The sequence below is a fragment of the Acomys minous genome (assembly GCF_964271855.1).
Source record: "Acomys minous genome assembly, chromosome: 2".
Lineage (NCBI taxonomy): Eukaryota > Metazoa > Chordata > Mammalia > Rodentia > Muridae > Acomys > Acomys minous.
The window spans coordinates 135,521,541-135,544,409 of record NC_140484.1 but is presented as its reverse complement, the minus strand read 5'-3'; the positions used below and the strand labels follow the sequence as shown (position 1 = coordinate 135,544,409).

Sequence of the window (22,869 nt, the reverse complement as noted above, 5' to 3'; positions counted from 1 at the left end):
TAAGGAGTTCTGTTCAAGTAAGAACAGAAGTAACTCCCAATTTGTATAATTTAGTGTATTGTCAAGTCTCCTTATTTAGAGCTTCATTTGTTGTACTCAGTCTAGCAATTTCCTTTCAAATGCACTGGGTATCCTACATTTAAATGTGTGTTAAATACTGCCATGAAAATTTTGAATTTGCAGGAATGAAATGATCATGGAGAACATCTTGGATATTGCTGATAAAATTGAATAATGATGAAAATAGTGATTTTTCATACTCTTTACTTAAGGCTCAAGTCCTCACCTCCAGTTATTTAATGATGATCTGAGTATCATCCAGAATTCCTATGCCTTTATGGTAATTTACATCACTTCTCATTTCTCCCTGGGCTACTTCTTAGCCCTCTCAAAGCAATAGCATACTGCAACTTAGAGAGAAAATGTCATGAATATTCATAGGGAACTCATTTATAAACACCTACTCCATCTCCAAATGATAGCCACATCTGTCTATCACTTTTATTCTTGCATTTCTTAAAAAACTGAAGTTGCACTTAAATTTTCTACTCCTTGGTTACAATATTGCTAACTACAAGTCTATGCCCGTTGCTTGGGTTTAGTTTCATATTTCTTCTTCCCAACTATCATCATAGTTCTATGTTGTTTTTAATCAATAGCGATGTACCAAAAAAACAAATGAATAAGAACAAATTAACACAATGAATCAAAATTATCATGAAAGTCTCTGAATAATTCAGCTTTTCCTGTCTGGAGTATCAGGCTTCCTCACTTCATCAAAACTCATTTTGTGCTTTTTACTTCTGTTTTTAATGATGGGAAAGATAGCCCACTTCCCCCTATATTTCAAAAATTTAAATCTTTAATTATAAACTGAATGTAATAAATAAAATCAAAGTTTTGTGTTGCACAATCAGATGCCTCTTTATTTCCAACAAGCCTAGACTGATTGACTAGAGTTGAAATAAAAGACTCCCACTTTTCCTCCTGTACATTTTCCCAGTTTGGAAACAACCTATCAATACACTCTGGGAAACCTTTGTATTATAGATATCTTTTGTTACAAAAACATAAATCGTGTTTCAATGAAATCTTCATTTGATTGAAAGACTCTACTCCAACCAGGTGTAGACTACCCTCTATATTAGATAGTATTTCATGAGGATGAGACATGTTTCCATTACTCACAACAGCTCAGCTAAAGACACTGTCCTGAAGAAATGTAAGAGCATAAGCAGGTATGGCTTTAAAAACTGTCATTTTTCTCCTACGAATCAGGAGTGTACTTATTTGAAACTTGTCACACAGGACCCGTCTAAAAGTAGCAGTCGTCAGATGTCTAATGTGAGATTCTAGGTGTGCTTACTTACCTTTTATTTTCGGCAACTGTGGACTCTCTGATGCGATTTGAGATGGGTTGTCTTTCCTGGATTTAGTTACATACACTCAGGTTATATAGCATTGTCATTCCCAAGAAGCCTAACCCTCAGTAGAATTGAGGTGTCTAGGGAAATGACCATGTCGTAATGAGCCTTGGATCCTTAATTAAGGCCAAAATCAAGCCAATCAAAAACAAACAAACAAAACACAAGATACTCACTAAGTGGTTCACTGGGTTCACAGAAAATCTATAATCTGAGAAAATTATCAGGGATTAACACAAAAATTCTACCAGCACTAACAAGCCACACTGACTGACTATCATAATAGAATGACCTAGAAATACTATCAATTATATGATTTTTTAATTTATTTTTACTTTTATTGAATGTCTATGATTTACATGTCATGCACCAAAATCCCTCTCCTCACCTCATTAAAATAAAACAAACAAACAACAAAAAAAAAATCACAGAAGGTGTAGTGTATTATGCAGGATAGCCTTTTGTCCACAAATGTTTACTTTCAAATATTCATTGCTATGAGTCATGGGTCTGGTGTGAGGCCTAAACTATCATTACTGGATCCTCACTGGGACTGCTGTCTGATATGGCATTGTGTCAAGGAGATTCTTAATCTTTGAATCTGCAGGTCCGTCCCCTTCATGTGTTCCAGCAGGTCACATATGGGGTAGATGCTGGGGTGAGGTCTACTCAGAGTCCTGGATCAGGGCACCACTCCCTTGTCCTCAGGGTAGAGCTAGCTCTCTTAATCCCATGTCCTTGGCTCAGGGCCAACTCTCCTGCTCCTGAGTTGTCAGGGCAAGGCTGGCTCACTTGCTCCCTGGTCCTCAGGGCAGGGTCCACTCTCCTGCTCTCATGCCATCATGGCAGGGCTGGCTCTCCTGCTCCCATGTCCTCAGGGCAGGGCCAGCTCACCCCCTCCCCTGTCATCATGCCAGGGCCTGCTCACTCGCTCCCATGTCATCAGGACAGGGCCAGCTTACCCGCTCCCATGTCATCAGGGCAGAGCCTGCTCACTGGCTCCCGTGTTCTTGGGGCAGGGCTGGGGTTTACCTGCCCTCATGTCATCAGGCCAGGGATGGTTCACCCACTCATGTATAATATAATTTTTAAAAATATATAAGATGAACAACCAGAGAACAATTAGCCTAAGTCTGTTTTCTAAGCACTACACATATTTAGAGATTTTAAAAAATACAGCCCATGTTGTTCTTGTAGTCTGTTATGTGCCTTGTGAGCTGGAAGATGTTTCAATCTGGTTGGGAAAACTCACTATTCAGGACATGTAGAGTTGGGGTTTTTTTCTTCTTATAACTGTGCAGTAGTAGATATTTTACTCACTGGTAATTTTCTTATACACATGTAAGGAATCAGTATCCTAAAACATAATACAATGTAGTGCAGATTTCCTCTTTTTATAACTTTTTATTTAAGTAATTTATTTAGATTATATCTTATTTGTTATCCCCTCACTTGAGGATGTGGAGAAAGGGGAACACTCCTTCGTTGCTAGTGGAGGGCAAACTTTTACAATCATTTTGTAAATCAATCTGGCACTTTCTGAGAAAACTGGGAATAGGATTATCTCAAGACACAGCTATCCCACTCCTTGGAATATACCTGAAAGATGCTCTACCACACAACAAGGACATATGGTCAACCATGTTCATAGCAGCCTTATTTATAATAGCCAGAACCCAAAAACAACCTAGATGCCCCTCAGCCAAAGAATGGATAAAGAAACTGTGGTACATTTACACTATGGAATACTACTCAGCCATTAAAAACAAGATTTCCTTTTTTATACAGTTTTTTTTCCCCGTTCATAGGAGCAATGATTTGTCTTCTTAGGTATTCAGGGATGATATTGGTTGTCAGAGATTTGTGTTTCTAAAGCATTCTAATTTCAGACTTTATTCCCAGCCTATAAAAAGTAAAATCTAGGATGTGCTTTCATTAATACACTTTGGAAAATACTTTTGATACAGAAATCTTAAATTCTGTAAAAAAAAAAAAATACATTGTTAAATAGAATTATGAATTTTGTCTAGATGTAAGCAATTTCTTTTCTTCTCATAGACAAGACCCTGACAATAAATATGGTCTTTAGGGGCATACTTTGTCTGTTTTCATAAGCTCAACAGTCCTAAAATATCACCTCTTCAGTGAGAAACAACTACAAATAAGTAGTAAAAATACGACCTTGATAGGAATAAAATCAAGTGAATAAATGTCTTGGAAGACTTGACATGACAATGAGTATATGTAAGAACCTAACATGTGAAGAAAAAACAGGAATTCCTACAGAGTAGGGAGATAAAGTATTATTAATCCTCGATATCTATTTTGTAAAGAAGAAAATTCATAGTCATTTAATGTTTCCTTAAAATTTTTTAATTAGCAACACAATTTTATTTGTTCTTCCTTAATTTATGTAAATAAGGTAAACATATTGTTTCAGATGGATACATGTATTCCTATACAAACCTTATTTTATCTACATTCTCTTGAAAAAACTTTAAAAAATTATTTCCTTGTGCACACTTAGCTGCGATTTACACTGTAACAGTTTTACTATGCTATAGTTTGGGTTATATTGTAACAATTCATTGTGTACATTTGTGCTGGTTTTAGTTCATTATCATTTTCAGTGGAGAGAAAGTGTACACACAGGGTAGTGAATTTGCTAATGTTTTTGTATAAATCAACATGTGATGTTTCTATGTTCAATTGTTTAGAGTTTTAACATTCTTTAATATTGTGTCATAATTTCTCTCTGATAAATGTTACTGTTACCACTAATTGTAATTATTGTCCTTTGAGAATTCAGCGATTCACACTGTTATCACAAAATGGCCAAGACATATAGCTGCCACCTTCACATTTATTATCAGAGGGAATTAAGGACTTTTTTCTATTTTAATTGTAACTTATACATATATTAAAATCTGTATCTGGTAGTCTTTCTCCTATACTTACAGTTATGACATCTAACATTTGCATGACCCAGGATTATTTTTTGTGAAAAAGGAAATCCAATAAAAAGAAATTAAATATCTGGGATTATCAGATTCATACTCATCTTCAATTCATAGTAATAGCCATAATTATTATTTTCATTTTTTATTAAATATTTTTTATTTTTATGTATACACTTATATTATAACACATATATACAATAAACTACCTACAACAAGAAGTATCTGACACTAGCGTAGAATTTAATGTAGGACACTCTTGTCTGTCTGCCTATTTTTCCATCTATCAATGCAAATTGAAGATGAATGTGCATGAATGATAAAAGGCTAAATACTTGTGATCAAAGCCAAACATCTTAACTTGGGTTGACTTGAACTTGGAAGCCAAATGCTCTGTGACTGATCTAATATAATAGCTAGACAGAAATAATGTGCTGGACATGTAGTACTCTTCATTTCCCAGTTTTAGAAAAATGTGCTGAAATGGCAAATATTTTTTTTAGGATTCTGTTTCCACTTGTTTGTTTTATGAAGAAAGGTTATATCATTTATTTTCCTTTTTTATGTGTCAACATAAAATTGAATGTTTTTGAAATATTGTGAATTATATACATTGTAACAAAGATGAAAATAGGACATAAAATAATGTGTCCTTATTATAGTACTATTCTGAATAAAATATATGCTGAATAGAATTCACCCTTTTCTTGATTGCTGAAAACTGCCATAATTGCCTTCACTAAGGATGACTTTATTTAACATTTACATTGTATCTTCAAATGCCCTTGAGTTCTATAGTTTGGGAGAAATTATAAAGAACCCAACCAAGCTGCTTGGTTTCGGTCAGCAAAATATCTTGCTCAAAGAAAAGAACTGGATAACCTTCTCCTGAATTTGTTTCGTCTTCACTCCATAAATGATGGGGTTGACAGTGGGTGGTCCTACCACATAGAGGTGAGCGAGGAGAATGTGGATATGCAGTGGTATGCTGTGACTCCCAAAACGATGAGCAAAGAAAGAGAAGAAAGCTGGTGTGTAGAACAGGAGAATAACACAGACATGCGAGCCGCATGTACCTAGAGCCTTGAGCCGGGCATCTTGAGAAGGAATTCTAAACACAGCACAAAGTGTAAGAGCATATGAGACCATGATCAGTACCACATCCAGGCATGTGGAAAATAGAGCTACTATCACCCCATAGTAAATGTTGACTTTGATGCTGTCACGAGCCAACCTGGCAATGCCCATGTGTTCACAGTATGAGTGACGAATGATGTTTCTCCCACAGTAGGTGAGCCGATAAACAAGAAAGGTAAGAGGGAAGCAGATGAAGAAGCTTCTAGTCACAGATGCAATGCCAACTTTGCTGATGACAGATGGGCTTAGAATGGTGGTGTATCTTAGCGGATAACAGATGGCCACATAACGGTCAAATGCCATAGCCAGCAGTATGGCAGACTCTGCCACAAAGATGAAGTGGAGAAAAAAAAAAATCTGAGACACACAGCTAGCAAAAGAAATGCCCCCAGCTTAGAACCAGAAGATTGCTAACATTTTTGGTGTTGTGACTGTAGACAGAAAGATATCACCCAGTGCCAGCATGGAGAGAAAAAGGTACATGGGTTCGTGAAGGCTGCGTTTAGTGATGATCAGGAATAATAGCAGTGCGTTGCCAGCAATGGCCACTGTGTACATTGAAAAGATGGGGATGGAGAGCCATATGTGTGAATCTTCCAGTCCTGGGATCCCAATCATGGTGTACCAGATGTCTCTGAGATTTGTGTAGCTTAAAGCTGTTGAAGATGTTGTCATGTTTATTTTGTCTACTAGTTCTGAACCTGCCAAAGCATAACAAAAAAAGGGAGAAAAATTATTGTTATTTTATTAGATTAAATGTGCACACTCACAGAGTTGGTTAAGATTATTACTTTATGAAAAATGTTAATAACTTTCAATTGAGGCATAATAACCCATAAAGACTTCACTAACAAAATTATAACCAAAGTTTTATAAAGCTTTGCTAGTTGGCAAATGTGGCAATGTTAAGTATGGTTGCAAACTAGGTAGTCTTGAAATTGAGATTTCACCTTTCATTCAAAGTTTTATATTCACCGGGCTGTGTTGGCGCACGCCTTTAATCCCAGCACTTGGGAGGCAGAGCAGGTGGGTCGCTGTGAGTTCGAGGCCAGCCTGGTCTACAAAGCGAGTCCAGGACAGCCAAGGCTACACAAAGAAACCCTGTCTTGGAAAAACCAAAAATTAAAAAAAGTTTTATATTTGTCTCTTTTGCTTCAGCCCTCAGAGGCTCTGGCCGGCATTGCCTATGATTGCTTTTCCCCCTATTGTTCAGTTCTGATGTCCAAACACAGTTCTATTATTCATGTTCTAGAGACGTAATGGCCAAAACCATGTTGTGTTTGGGGAACTCAGCTATTGAATCAGTGCTAACCAGTACCTACATCCTACATTTAGAGTAATCAATGAAATTGTTGAATAGAATATTGCATGTTTTGAAACACTATTAAGATTGTGTAAAGTTATATGAATTACTATTAACAATAGGTTAGCATGATGTTAAATGGACATGGCCCAATAGCCCATTATGTAATGGAAACAAGCGTAGGCAAATAGCCAAACCACTATGAATGTAACATTTATAGAACTCATGATTGTCACATGGCTCTCCCTGCTGTATGTAGTTTGTTTTATACGTGTGTAATAAAATAAGTGTCAGCTATTAAAAACGAGGAATTCCCGAAATTTGTGGACAAATGGATTGACCTAGAAATTATCATAATGAGTGAGTTCACCCAGAAGCAAAAAGAGACAAACGGTATATACTCACTTATATCAAAACACTAGTCCAAGGGATACGTCCCATGAAAAACCTTACTTACCAAGAAAGTGGGTCAGAGGAGAGGACATCCTATTGAGACTTTAGGCGAGAGTAGCATGGAAGAATGGGGAAATAACAGGACCCACAGGGTCCTGGAAACCTACAAGAAGAACTTTATGACAGGCAGATCTGGGTCCTGGGGTCCTCCTCAAACTAAAGCACCAGCCAAGGAGAAATAGGCAGTAAACTTCGAACCCCTACGAAGACCTAGCCGACGAACACGATATTCTCCACTGTTGAGTGGAGAGTGAGATCTGATTCTCACGTGAACTCTGGTGCCCCTTTTCTGACCATGTCCCCTGGATGGGGAGGCCTGGTGGCACTCAGAAGAAGGATAGCAAGTTACCAAGAAGAGACTCAATAATCTTAGAGCATACATAGGGGGAAGAAGTCTCCCTCAATCACAGACATAGGGGAGGGGAGAAGGGGGGAAGTGGGAGGGAGGGAGGAATGGGAGGAAACAGGGGAAGGGCTAACAATCAAGATGTAATATGAATAAATTAATTAAAAAAAAATAAAATAAAATAATAAAAAAAAAAATAAAAATAAAAAAAAATAAAAATAAAAATAAAAATAAAAAAGAAAAGAAAAAAAAACAGAATGAAAAAAAGTTTGTCAATTTGATATGAATCAGATAATGATATATTAACATGTGTAAGCAAATCTATAGCCTTTTTAAAAATTGATGATAATATGGAGCAGTAACTTAGATTGTTTTTCCTTAATTAACATTGCTGCAGAACCCATGCGGGCCCCGTGTTTGCCGCTTTAGTCTCTTGGAGCCTATGCAATCTCTCCATGTTTGGTTGTTACATTGAGCCACATTCTTCTGGTGTCCTGTATCTCCTCTGACTCCAACTATCTCTCTACCCCCTCTTCAGCTAGGTTCCTGAATCTCCAAGGGCAGGAACCTGATGGAGAGGGCTCCAGTTTTTATCCCCTCTGAGTAATGCCTATCTCTAGGCCTCGGCATCTACTTTCATCTGCTGCAATAGGACGCCTCTCTGATGACTTCTAAACAAGACACTCATATGAGTATAGCAGAATATTAATTTTTTCCAGAATATTACTATTTTCTTACCTAACTAGTCTCAGGCTCCTGACCATCCAGGCGGTGTCAGGCATGGGCTTTCTCTGCTGGCATTGGCCTCAAGTTCAACCAAATATGGTTGGTTACTCTCACAAGCTCTGGTTCACTACCATTGCCCCAGCACATCTTGATGACAGGACATCTGGGTCGTAATTTTTAGAGCCTTCTATATTTATGCGTTAGTGCTAGGGAGGAAGTAAATAACACAACTTTGAAAGGAAAATTGTAACAACCAGTAGCATATATCTATAGACAAATATTTTAGAGTTCGTTGCATTGATAAATAGATTTGGTTTGGAGAAAACGATCAATAACAGTTTTAAAGAAAAGAAGAGATAAACATCTTTAATGAGATTATTGGCTCAATATAAATGGACCTAGACCTATCAAAGACCTGTAACATCACAGTGTTGGGGAAGAAAGGTACTGATGAATGATTATAGCAGCTGTAACCCTCAGTTTCTCAGAGAGAAAGTAAAAACTTACATTTAAAAATTGTTCACTTAAGAATGACTCAAACTGAGCTGGATAGATAATGGCTCACTGGATGTTCTTTCAGAGCACCTGAGCTAAATTCTCAGCCACCACGTGGTGGATCACAACCATCTACACTGGGATCTGATAACCTCTTCTGGCATGTAGGCATATATGCAGAGAGACGACTCATATGCATAAAATAAAATGATTCAAAGTAAGCTTAGGTGCCAAAATATCACTTGTAAGAAAATCAAAACCTATAATGTATAGATTGTGGCACATTAGCAATAAACTGTTGTGACACGGGGTTCCATGACTGAGTGTGTGAGAAACTATGAAGACAGAGATATTAAGAAAATTTAGAAAGATTTCCATTCCAAGTATTTTGTTTTTCATCATCTCATATCTGACATGTGGAAGCCATTACCTCATGGGGATATTTTGATTGACTCCCTCTGGTACCTGCTCACTCTTTCTCCGTGTGTTGTAGTAAATAACTCTCAAACCGAGGAGCTTCCCCTGGTAGCGGCTTTGGGAAACTCCCTCCTTAAGAACCCTTGCATTCTCTACCGATGCCCAGATTGGTAAGTTGAAAAGAGAAAATAAGAGAGCTGTGTTCTGAACCTCTTTCTCAATCTGAGAGTTCAGGTTTTATAGTGAGGTGATCGCATGGTGTGTTCAGTAGCACAGAATAAATGAGGCCTTTTGTTCAGGGGGTTTCCTAACTGAAGTTTTGTCTCATTTTAGAATGAAACTCAGAGTTCTATTGAATGAGATGAAAGAGAGCTTTCCAAAGGTGAAAACAGAGACACTTAGTAGAAGATCTGAGAAAAAGCATTGAAGGAAATAAGGGAGTTGTAGAAGAAAATGGCAGAATAACTTCTCAGTTGGGGATTTGAAGAAACATGAGAAGAATAGATGTTACAAAAAATTGAGGAAGTCTAGAATTGAGTCATGACATTTGGAAAGGTGAAAGGGTGAAGTGACTTGTGAATGTAGAAACTGAGGAACAATGTTAGTAGCATAGGAAATCTGTCATAGAGAAACATGGACACCAGGACACAGGTGACTGGAAGTTGGATATTGAGTAAGTTGACAAATTCTAAAATGGTACCTTTCAGATGACAATAACCTTTTCCATAACTTTGGTTTACTGGAATTTATGCTTCAGTTTTAAATGTTCCCTTACCCTCCATCTACTAAAGTATGATTTCCCCAAACATTATACATAGTAGAACTTAAAGTGAATTTTGTGCTACTGGTGAATTTTACGTCTCTACTGAATGTTAGTATACATATGGTGCAGTAGGATTATATAATTTTCTATTTATTTTGCCAATATTCATTTTGTTCTTTGTATTTATAAAGAAAATATGACTGCCTTTACAAATCTATGAGGATTTTATAATCCCAACATTACTGACACTTAACAACAACCGGATAAGAAAAAAAATCTAGCTAGGTACCACAAAAAAGACAACATTAAATCAAAAGGACTAAACGTTAATTATAGGGCAACACTGAACATTTGGTGGGAATTTAATGTCTAGAGTAATTCTCATGATCCAAAATAGCTAAGGATATTTCAGTAGAAGGCTGCATAGAAACTAAACATTAATCAGCTGATTTAACTATTGTCAGAAGAGCTAAAGCACAGTTTGTTTCTGAGCATGTGATCAAATGGGGATGAAAAAAATCTAATGTAAGAGTGGTTTAAACCATCCAATGGGATCGGGCTGCAAAAATAAATAAAATCAGTTGGAATGAAACACATCTTCATTGAAAAAGTCAGAGATGTGTCTACAAAAATAGCAAAAAATGAAGTAGGCTATGATATAGACCAAGTATATAGCAAATTTATAGTAAACCTTGCAAGAACGTGAATGGTGATCTAGTTGTATTTGAGATCAAGGCAGTGCTAAGCAGAGGGAAGAAAAGGAAATCTGGAGGATGAATTCCTACATGTTCAGGAAGAAAGTTAAAACAAAGAGGCTGTTACATATTTGTATAGGAATCTGCAGCTATGGGATTTCATGTATGTGTGTTGGTTTAACATATAAATGCTATGTGGTTTCTAAGAAAGTTCCTTGTTTTCATGTGCTGAGACTCAATGTGATGGATGGTTGAGCATGGCTGGCTTGTCATGTGACTGGACCTGCCAGTACACTATGTACTGTGCCTTTAAAAACATTTATTTACACTAATCTGGCATTCTAGGTAAACCAATGAAAAATCACATCAAAATAACCTTGTTTTAACTGTCTTAGATCCTCAGAGAGCCTTCTTCTCAGGGACTGCACATGTTCCTTGTAACACTATCAGAAAAACAGACAGGCTTTGTAAAACTCATTGCCAGTTATTTATGCCATAAAAACCTCACTTCAAAAACATATTTACACTTAAAAAAATAACACCTGTGATATTTTCATATTTCCAAAATGTACAGAATTCTGATCTTGCTAAGGGAAAATGAAGTTTCTTGTCCCAGTTTGTGTGTATGTGTTTGTTTTCCCCCTCTCTGTCTCTCTGTCTCTGTCTCTGTCTCTCTGTCTCTCTGTCTCTGTCTCTGTCTCTGTCTCTCTGTCTCTGTCTCTGTCTCTGTCTCTCTGTCTCTCTGTCTCTGTCTCTGTCTTTGTCTCTCTCTCTCTCTCTCTCTCTCTCTCTCTCTCTCTCTCTGTGTGTGTGTATGTGTGTGTGTGTAGCACGTGTGTATTGAGTGTTTAAGTGTGTACATGTTGGTGTATGTGTGACTGCTTTTGAAGACCAGTTGATGTTGGAGTTTTTTACTCAGTCTCTTTCCTCATTATTACCACTGAACCTTGAACTCTCTGATGCACTAAGATGGCCAGTGGGCTCCAGGGATCTGCCTGTCTGTCTCTAGTCCCAGCACCTGCTTTACAGACACAGGCTATATATCCAGCTTTTTTAGAGAGGGTGCTGGGGACTCCACCTGAGGGCCTTGTTCTTGTTAAGGAAGCACTCCATTGACTGAACAGTCTTCCCTGCTACCCCAGGTCTCTTCTCTATGGCCTCTTTCCTAAGAAAAATAGCTTATTTATTCTATTTAATTGATTTTCAGGTGCATTTTATATATTTGATCATATTTATAATTACTCTACAAAAGGCATCATATTTGGATTCTAGGCTTTTTTTTGATAGTTTACATGAAATTTTCACTTTTCTTTTATTTCTTGTCTTTATATCCAATTGTAGTTACATCAATAATGTAGTTACAACATTCTTATGAAAAATAGAGATTTTTGAGACATAAATATAAATGTATTCACCTAATAGAAAATAATATTCATTTCTACTTTTTAAAAGATAAATACATAAAATAAGATTTTTTTCCTTCAATGATGCTGATTTGAAATATTTGCTAAAGTATTGGTATTTGTTTTTCACAAATGCATTACTTGTATTTTGGCAAATAGATGTTTTCATTTATTTCAAGAAACTATTTGTTCATGTCCAATTCTGTTCTAGAACTGGCTGAGAAAACCAACAATCCCTGCTTTAGTTCTTTCATCATGTTCTCATATTTTGATAGGCATTCTCTTGAGAAAGAGTAACCCTATCAATCTAAAGAAAATATCAAATGACAGAAGTTCATTGGAAGAATGAGAATTCACAAATGATTTAGATATAACAATAGTTATTAAAATAAGCATGCATTTTATTTCTGCAGAAGAAACATCAGGAAGAATGCTCATATTTCCAGAAGGCTTGAGTGTTGAAAGTATGACACTGATCTGTGGGAAAGTACAAGGGCTGCTTTGAGACTTCTGATAATTTTAGCTCAAATTTAGTACTAAATAATATTTAGTGAAATGACATTTTTAGTGCAGAGAGAAACATAATTAAATAACACCAATAAATCAAGACACCAAAATTATAGCCTTAATTTTCATTTGCACATAATCAGTGTTATTAGATTGAGTGTGCTAAGTAGGTGAAAAGAATTCTACCATTTTCTACATTTAATAGCAGCTATTCATTGTCCAAGCTGCAAATAGCTATTCAAATAGGTTTGGAAACCTAATTCCTTCATATAATCATTTCATAGATAGAATTGACCCAGAAGAACATCATGAAATAATCTCTTATTTTTAAGATTTACCATTTTTTCTTACAATAGAGACATTTGGAAGCTGACAACAGCTTGATAAGAGGTATCTTTATGGAGATTACAAATAGTAGCTGGTTCCAGCCACCTACGTTTCTTCTAACAGGCATTCCTGGACTTGAAGATGTGCAGATATGGTTCTCTATCCCACTGTGTGTCATGTACCTAATCGCCCTCCTAGGAAACTGCACCATCCTCTTTATTATCAAAACCACCTCCATCCTTCATGAGCCTCAGTACATCTTCCTGTCTATGCTGGCAGCTACAGATGTGGGTCTTTCTGTATCAACTCTGCCTACAGTACTGAACGTCTTCCTCCTGAATCACAAAGAGATTGAGTTCCACTCTTGCTTGACACAGATGTTCTTCATCCATACCTTCTCTTCCATGGAGTCAGCCATCTTATTGGCCATGGCTTTTGACCGGTTTGTTGCTATTCGTAATCCATTACACTACAATGTAGTCTTAACCACCCCTCGGATTATCAGGATGGGACTTGCAGCTGTTGTTAGGGGTGTGTTGTTAATGGTACCCTTGCCAATCCTGCTCAAGCGGTTGCCCTTCTGTAAGGGTGTCATTCTGTCCCATTGCTACTGCTACCACCCTGATGTTATGAAGCTGGCCTGTGGTACTGTCAGGGTCAATATTATTTATGGATTGTCTCTAGTCCTCTGTTCATTTGGCGTTGACTCTGTATTTATTGTCATCTCTTATATCATGATTTTGAAAACAGTGCTGGGTATTGCCTCAGGAGATGGTCAACTCAAGGCGCTCAACACCTGTGTCTCCCACATATTCACTGTCTTTATATTTTATGTGCCACTCATTGTTCTGGCCCTAATTCACAGGTTTGGCACATTTGCGTCTCCTCTGCTCCATGTCACCATGGCCAACCTTTTCTTATTCTTGACTCCTGTTCTGAACCCCTTGGTTTACAGCCTAAAAACCAAACAGATAAGGTCCGCAGTGTGTAAAGCATTCATAATTCGGGGAAACTTGCTCAAATAGTCACATATGGTCTTAGCAAAAGAGATGTCCTACTTCTGTGCCCTGTCATCTACCTGTTTCTCAGGAACATGCTTTTATTTCAAGGTATAATTTTGTGAGAATTAAGATACACTTGTGTTCTAAGAAGAGTGTGGTATTTTGATTATCACTGAAAAAGAAATACTGATCTACTACACTGTGGAATGAGAGTATGATGAGACTCAATGTGGGATGTGTATATATTTTGTTTGTTTACCTATAAAGAACACATGAGCTATAAAAAATTTAAAGGATGTGGAAACCAAGTGGATGCAACACATTTTTTGGAAAAATATCAAGCTTATCTAAAATAAAGGGGAAATATCATTTAAATTTTTAATTTATTTTTAAATTTTAATATAAAATTACAAATAAAATTGTTCTTTTAAATTTATAATTATTCATCCAAGGAATCAAAGATTGCACCATATTCAGAGATGTGGAAATAGAAAAGTATAGAATAATAAATTCCTTTAAAGGAAGCATGACAAAATCCCAACAGAGGAGCAGATACCTGAATGTCCACCAGCCTGTATACTTATTGATTTAATTAAGAGATAAAATTGACTTGTATACTGCTTCTACTAAAGTTAATATTCCAGGCCACTGAAATACTTTGCTTGGGATAAACAGAGGCTCTCATAGCACCTCATAATACAGTTACCCTGATGATCTATAAGGAATCATTCCTTATACATACTTTGAATTTATTTAATACTTGGCTATTGTTACAGTTTTATATTTGAAGTCTGGTATAAATGGTATTTTTGTTATTATTTTCTCTTACATTTTGTAATATGTATCTCCCCTTTCTCCTTCTCTCACACCTCATAGACATGATCAGAGAATATATGGAAAACCCAAACAAAATGCTTTCCCTAATACTTAAAGAATCATTTAATGAAGCATAGAAAATCCTGACTTTCACACGAACTCTGGTGCCCCATATTTGACCACGTCCCCTGGAGGGGGAGACCTGGTGGCACTCAGAGGAAGGACAGCAGGCTACCAAGAAGAGACTCGATACCCTATGAGCATATACAGGGGGAGGAAATCCCCCTCAGGAACAGTCATAGGGGAGGGGATTAAGGGGAAAATGGGAGGGAGGGAGGAATGGGAGGATACAAGGGATGGGATAACCATTGAGATGTAACAAGAATAAATTAATAAAAAAATTTTAAAATCCTGATATCTGATTAATTTTCCAGTGAAAATCAGCTGAGTGTTCTTTGATTCAATTAAATTCTGATAGTATCTACCTAGAGACAGTACCAGGTCTGAGTGATTAACTGTAGGACTAGTACAACTTAGGAGACACCAACAACGATGTCCTTCTCACTGACATTTTGATTAAACAGTTGGCAGTCACAGAAGTCTATCATTAACTAGTTTTTAAAGTCCGGTGAAAAACTTTATTACAGAAAGAGAAAGACTGCACTGTCAGTCATAAACAGGCACAGACAAAAAATGTCTTAAATTAATGTGTTTTCCAGAGGACCTAAGGCGATTTGGCATGGGTAGAGTATGAAAACAATAGGCAGGTCGAATCAAAGAGCTTCACATGCAGATTTGGTTAAGCTTGTCCAACCAAACACATAATTTGCTACTAATTTGAAAATAAAGATTTGACGTCATCGTATTTGCTCTCAGAACTTTGCTGTGATGATGGTACATGCAGAGCTGGGCTCTGACAGGCCCAACTGTGGCCAACGCAAACACTGAATAGAGATTTTTGCCCTTCTACCCTCTTTCCTTTCTCTTCCTTAAAACTGTTACTTTCTTAAAGCTAGCCCTCAAGGTCTATTCTCTTATTGACCAGTGAGACAAAACACCAAGGTCCAACAATCAAAATTCAGGGTTCACCAACTCACCCTAGCACACACTTCCCCTTTTCAACGTTAAAAGTTCATCCTACAGACATCCTCTCTTGCTTTACTTGCCTCAGCTGATCCTATGCTCTCCTAGTTTCTTGCTCACTGCTTGTGCTTGCTGTTGCTGCTGGTGCTGCCGCTTTTGCAGCCCTACCTCCACCCAAGGTAATAAATTTTCATTGTACTAAGAATATGGTGTCTGGGTATTTCCCCCATTTCAACGGGAAATTTTATACAACACAGTAAATGTCAGTTTAAAACCAGATGAGGTTAGAAGTATGGAATTCAGTTTCACATTACATAAAGAAAGGCATCTAGAATGCTTACATTAGTGGAGCTAATGCTTAGATGTAGAAAAGTGAAAGCACTTAAGGTTTATTTAGGTAATGAAAACAGACAACATTTATGAAGAAGAAACTTAAAAGACATGTGGAGGTAATAGAATTAATTTCCACTCTAAAAACAGAAAATACAATCAACACTTAGGTGCACAGGGAATTCAAGAGAAAATTTGCATTTGAAGTAGTTCATGAATTTAACCTTGGTTTTCATGGATTTGAAGACTATTGCTATGAAGAACATATCCATGTGTACACGCACACACCGGAAGAACCTGAAAAAGATTTTCAAAATAGCCATACAGGTGTCCTGTAACCGGGGAGCAAATCAAAGATACAGAACTAGCTAACAATGTTGTTCTACAGGAAGTCGGAATAAATGATTTTTTTTCTAAAGGATGTGACGCAAATGCAGGTGTATTTCAGAAAAAAAGGATACAAATTGACTTACTAATTGATTGCTGTGACCCACATACTCTGTAGCAGGGATAGTCAAAATAGTTTAGATGATACATATAAATTTTGTTTTCATGGAGATAGTGCAAAAAAGAAGAGGATGTTTTAGTAAATAAATAGACCAAAACCCAGAGGAAAGAAAACAATGCAGAAAGCGAAGGAATAGGATTAGGGATTTTGTTGAAATTTCTGAGTCATTTAGAGAATTACTTAATTAGAACCCTTATCTGAAACTATAAAAATATAGTGAATTTAGATAAAAATTAACATTAAATATCTAGCAAAGAACTGTTCTTTACTATTTAGTTTGTAAAGTCTATCATAAACATAGGAGAAAATAAAACTTGCGATTATATAGATGCATGCGGTGTCTTTATTCATAAAAGCTATAATTTCAACATTTTATCTCATTTTCACATCTGTATACACATCTCAGATATTAAACTACAATAAAATCAACAATCACATGAACTGTCAAGTTGTACTTTACTTCATTGAAACTGCCATTAACTCTCTGAATTGTTCATCCAACGTGGATCTTCATAGATTTTCTCAGGGCAGAACGAATTTGCTTGGTCTTCAGGCTATATACAATGGGGTTGAGCATTGGAGGCATAAAGAGGTAGACATTTCCCAAGACGGCATGTGCTATCGGAGAGCTTCTGTGGCTGATTCGATGCATTACAGTTATGGCCAGCAAAGGGCCATAGTAAATAAAGACAATAAAGATATGGGACAAACAAGTGTTGAGTGCCTTCATCTGACCTTCTTTGGAAGCAATTCCCATGACTGCTTGAAATATTAAAGCATAAGAAATGGCTATGAGCAGAAAGTCCACCCCAAAGGAAAATATAACCAAAACAAGCCCATAGAAAATATTGATTTTGACTTGACCGCAAGCTAGTTTCATGACATTTGGGTGTATACAGTAGGAATAGGACAGCATCTGCCCCTTGCAGAATGGTAGTCTCTTGAGCAGTATAGGTAAGGGAGTCATGAGTGCTACACCCCTCAGAAAGGCTGCCAGCCCCATCTTTGTGACTCGTGAGTTGGTAAGTATAGTGGTGTATTGCAAAGGATGACTGATGGCCACAAAGCGGTCAAAAGCCATGGCTAACAGGATTCCTGAGCCCATGGAGGAGGATGTATGGATGAAGAAGAGCTGAGCAAGGCAACTATCAAATGCAATTTCATAGAGGTCAAAGATAAAGACTTTTAGCACAGAGAAAAGTGTGGAGACAGACAAGACAATATCAGCCCCAGCCAGCATAGATAAAAAGTGGTACTGAGGCTCCTGAAGACTCCGTTCGGTCCTTACTAAGTAAATTACAGTACAGTTCCCTGCCATTGTAATTATGTACATCAGGCTCAGGAGTGGTCCGAGCCATAGGCGGGCTCCCGCCAGCCCTCTGAGGCCAGTGAGGATGAAGACAGAAGGTTGAAAGGTCATATTAAATTCAGACATGGACGACTGTAGGGATGACTGTGCAAAACAGTTTCTCTGACATTGAACCCTAGAGGAAAACAAAAGTTAAATGTCAGATTCAGGAAGTACTACTGAGTGTGCTAAATGTCACCTGTGAAGGGATAATCTAGGGATGAGCATCTTATTGGGAGCAAAATGACTTTAGCAATTACACCAGGGAACAACATGTTATCTTGAAGATCGCATTAAGGATAGATGAGCCTTTCCATTACTAATATCCATGTATAGAAATGAGCTAGGGTAGATGGCAGTTAAAATGAACAGTGCATTTTATGTTCAGCCTATTCCCAAACCAGCTCTTATCCAAAGAGCCTAGGATAAGAACTATGTCACAGCAAGCACAATTCTGACGACTCAAAGCAAAAATCAGATAGCTTCAAAGTTTTAACAGCGAGAACAACATGGGGCTGGCCTCAGCAGGTAAGAGCAGTTGCAGTGCTAACATAAGGACCTGATAGCAAATTTGGTTTTTTCCATCTAAAGGCAAATTCCCTCAAGAGCTTCCTCAAATTCACTGCTGTCTTTTAGAATGCATTTATTCATCAATTCAGTTACTAATTACTTATTTCTTGACCAGACCATATTGATGCATTCTTCTAAGCTTTTAGGATACACTTATTAAACATTTTTACTGTATAATTTGTTTTTATTTTAAAAATTGCTATGACATAAAGCTGTATAATCATGTTAATATTTTAATGCTAATATTTTAAACGGTGAACTAAATCACCTATTCTCAACCTTATCATAAAAGTTTTCAAAATCCTTGGAGAAAAAAAATTAAATTTAAGAAGAGAACAATTTTACTAGGCATATGTGATTATTGTTTTAAAGTATTCTAAGATTTGAAGATGTTAATGTAAATATGTGAAGAAAATGATAATACATGTCATAAGGAACATACACAGAGAAAAGAATTTCAGACAAAATAGTGAGAAACCGAGAGCCAGAGGATTAACCTCTGATGTATGTGGAAAGAAAAGCTGAAAGTTTACTCAACTGAGAAGAAGAGAGTGGCCCAGGGAGGGAGAGAATGTTTGAAATTATAATAAACAATAATGCATACACTACAAAAACAATGTTGTAACAAGCTTTTCAGTCACCAAAAGCTTTAAAGTCAGTGTTGTGACTTCATTTTCACTTCTGCAAATCCATTTTTGTGGTCTTTGGACAATAACTCAAATGGAACATCTATGTGAAAAGACACACATTTTAAGCTTATTTTAATTTCCTAAGGAAAAACCGAGATTAGGATCTATTTTCTTATGACTAAGAGTAAACGATCTCAACCTATATTTTAAAGAGTTTCAGTGTGTTTTTTAATTATTGGTATATCATCAAATTCTCATAATGTGCTTAATGGTTTTTGTCCTGCATAAGTCTTCCTCTGTATAAACACATAAATATTACTCAGAATAGACGGAGACCAATGCAACAATGCTATGCCTTAATGTAAAAGAGTTCTCCAATATGAAAGGGGGAAAGTTTGACCATGACTTTCTTTTGTATTGTGTTTTCTTATTGTCTATTCTTAATTCATATCTTAGGTAGAGTCTTAAGTACTCAAGAGTTTAGGTTTACCTCAGTGTCTGTGGCTGGAGAAGTTGAGTGAGGCTGGCACAGCAGTTGTCTGAATTTCAATGGAGTTTTTATTGCATTAGCTTACATTCCCAAAGGTATTACACGGCAACCTCTCTCTCCCTTTCTTGATCCATCTTCTTCTCCACCTCTGTCTTTCACTCGCCACATCGATCTTCATTTGTTAAGAAAATATGAATATGAACATGCACACACATGCACATATCTATTATCCCACCAGTTTTCAGAATAAATAATGGAGTAAGACAAGAATTAGTTAAAGGTGATCAACAACAGGATTATAAAATAAACAAACTGATGATATTTTTAAAATACTGAGTCGAGAAAAAGCCAACATTTAAAAAGAAAAGGTTGTAATCTTCTTGGAGATTTTAGGAAAATGACAGTCAAAGTTAAACTAGATCTTGTCCTTAGAAATGTCATGATAAATAAGTATGAATTTTGAATCGCTAATCAAGGATCAAAAGAGACTGCCATTTAACTAATTGCTAAATCTTATCATCTGTTTGTAATTCAAGAGAATAACAAAGAATATGAGGAGAAACTACAAGCTTAGAAAAATTCTCAAATATGTGATTTTTTGAGGTGGCTTTTCAGTTGATATAGCGAGATAACATAAGTCTAGTCACATGGATTACTGGAAATGATTTATACAAAAACACAAAAGGAAGTATTGTGTTTTACTTATATACACATACAAAAAGGAAGCTATATCTCTTCCTTACTGACAAGTGATTATCAAAACAATTGAATGCAGATAGGCAAGATGGGTTAGCTAATAAAGACACTTCCTTCAGGGCCTGAAAATGAGTTCTATTTCTCAGATCCAAGGGCTGGAAAAAGAAAGCCAAGTCCTGCATGCTATCCTCTGACCTCAATGTTAACAAATTTCATGATTTTGAAAATACAATAAAATGGGTGAATTCTAATTTTTCAACAAATTTTTCTGATAAAACACAATATCCAGGTAGGAAAAAGGAATGTTAACAGAATACCAAAGCACCCCTCTTTGTGTTCTCTCTCTCTCTCTCTCTCTCTCTCTCTCTCTCTCTCTCTCTCTCTCTCTCTCACACACACACACACACACACACACACACACACACACACATACACACACACATACACACACACACACACACACACACACACACACATACACACACATACACATACGCGCACACACACACACATACACACACACACACACACACACACACACACACACACACACACACATTACATCCCAACCAGTTTCCCTTCCCTCCACCTCTCTTAGTCCCTTCTCACCACCTTCCCTCTCCCTCAGATCCATTCTTCCTCCATTTCCTTTCAAGAAAGAGCTGCCGTTCCAGGGATATCAACAGAACACATCAGAACAAGTTACAATGAGCCTAGACAGATACTCTCATATCAAGGCTAGATGAGGAAACTCTGTAAGATGAAGGGGTTTCAAAGCAGGCAGAAGAGTCAGAGATAACCCTTCTCCCACATTTGGAGTCATGTAGCTCCAAGCTACATGAACATAACATATATGCGGAGGTCTTGTTTCAAACCAATACAGGCTTTAATCTCTGTGAGCCCCTATGAAATCGGCATAGTTGATTCTGGGGGATGTACTCTTGACATGTCCTCGACCCCTCAGATGCCTACAATTCTCCCTTCCCATCTATTCAAGGGGTTCCCTGAGCTCAGCCTAATGCTTAGCGTGGGTCTCTGCATCTGTTTCCATTAGTTATTAGATGAAGCTTTTCTGATGATGACTGTGCTAGGCTCTTATCTAAGGATAGTGCAGGATATTATTAGAATCATTTCACTGGCTTTTGTTAGCCAGTGGTTTTTGGTTCTGTCCTAGATCTTTGGGCTATCCAGCCTCTGGTTCTTGGCCATCCAGGCAGGGTCAGGCATGAACTCCCTCTTTTGGCATCAGGATCAAGTTAAGCCAGTCATTGGTTGGTCACTCTTGTAAGTTCGGTGCCACCACTACCCCAACGTATCTTGCAGGCAGAACAAATTGTAGGTCAAAGGTTTTGCGGCTGGGTTGATGTACCAATTCCACCAATAGAGACATGGGCCTATTATTGATCCTTTCCTCATGCCTCTTATCACTGCATTCAGTGCAAGGCTACAAAGCTTGGAATCAAGAGTCAAAAAGTATGCTTTGTAAACTGTTGGCATTTAGGCTAGGATGAAAGTTAGCAGGTATGTTGAAAAACAGGAGTTGAAAAACAGGAGTGCACTGAAGCACCTTCCTTACATGCAGTGTGTATCTGAATAGTGTTACTCTATTCTTTTAGAAATTAGATTTCTTTCTATTTAAATTAAATGACCAAGAAAGGCATTCCTAAAACTAACTTGTCATTCCTAGAACTGATGCTCCTTCCCTGTAGACCCCATTTAAATACAAATAATTCTTTATCTGAATTCCATTTAGCTATAGCTATATGTCTTATTTGACTAAATTGAATTATTTATATTGTTAAGGAAAGGTATATTGCTTTTGGGAGGTTTGAGAAATGAAATAACATTTCTAGAGGAAATGCTCCAAATTTTAGGAAATAGGGGTCATTTTTCAATGTTTATGTGATGTGTTTTAGAGCTCTTAATGTAAACCCATCCTGATCTTAAGTTTTCCTAGTATACAAATTCAACAAGAAATCAAAACAGAAGTGAAATAAATTAGTATATCTACTTTTCAGTTAAATAATAGACACTGGATTAATTTAGATTATATTAAATTGCATTTCACATTTAGTTAAAAACAAGAATATAATGAGTACATTTTTAAAAAATGATAAATTATATTTATACAATAAGTATCAACAATCAACCCAAATCCTAAACCAACCAACAGCCCTGGGACTGAGAAACAGCTGGGGGACTTCCTTCATGCTGTTTATCAGGAAGGGCATGGTGGCATGTGTGCAACACACATGGCAGTTGCCAGTGGCTTCATCATCAGCGCAGCGGGGAACTGGGACATATGCTGGGTGGTCTGTGGGTAGAGGAAGCCTAGTGGTTATTGGGATGAGTGTATTTTTATAAGTGTCTCCACACTTACCTGATATGTTCTTGATGAAAACCTGTGGCCCTGGCTGTGCTTGAGTGTTTCCTCAGTCAAAAGTT

At 37.0% G+C, this 22,869-nt stretch overlaps 2 protein-coding genes and 1 pseudogene across 3 annotated transcripts; 1 reads left to right on the top strand and 2 right to left on the bottom strand.

Annotated features, from left to right (window-relative positions):
* Window positions 1-5,224: 5,224 nt before the first annotated feature.
* Window positions 5,225-6,236, bottom strand: LOC311580848 (olfactory receptor 52Z1P-like; annotated as a pseudogene). Its single transcript has one exon. The product of its transcript is annotated as an olfactory receptor 52Z1P-like (transcript).
* A 6,788-nt stretch (window positions 6,237-13,024) lies between these two features.
* On the top strand, window positions 13,025-13,978 carry LOC311581033 (olfactory receptor 51A4-like; the record flags this gene model as incomplete). Its single annotated transcript, XM_084752928.1, has 1 exon — window positions 13,025-13,978. One exon carries the CDS (start codon window positions 13,025-13,027, stop codon window positions 13,976-13,978), a length of 954 nt encoding a protein of 317 aa, XP_084609054.1.
* A 3,206-nt stretch (window positions 13,979-17,184) lies between these two features.
* Window positions 17,185-18,126, bottom strand: LOC311578501 (olfactory receptor 51E1-like; the record flags this gene model as incomplete). Its single annotated transcript, XM_084748383.1, has 1 exon — window positions 17,185-18,126. The coding sequence occupies one exon, from the start codon at window positions 18,124-18,126 to the stop codon at window positions 17,185-17,187; it is 942 nt and encodes a 313-aa protein (XP_084604509.1).
* Between the last annotated feature and the right edge of the window lie 4,743 nt (window positions 18,127-22,869).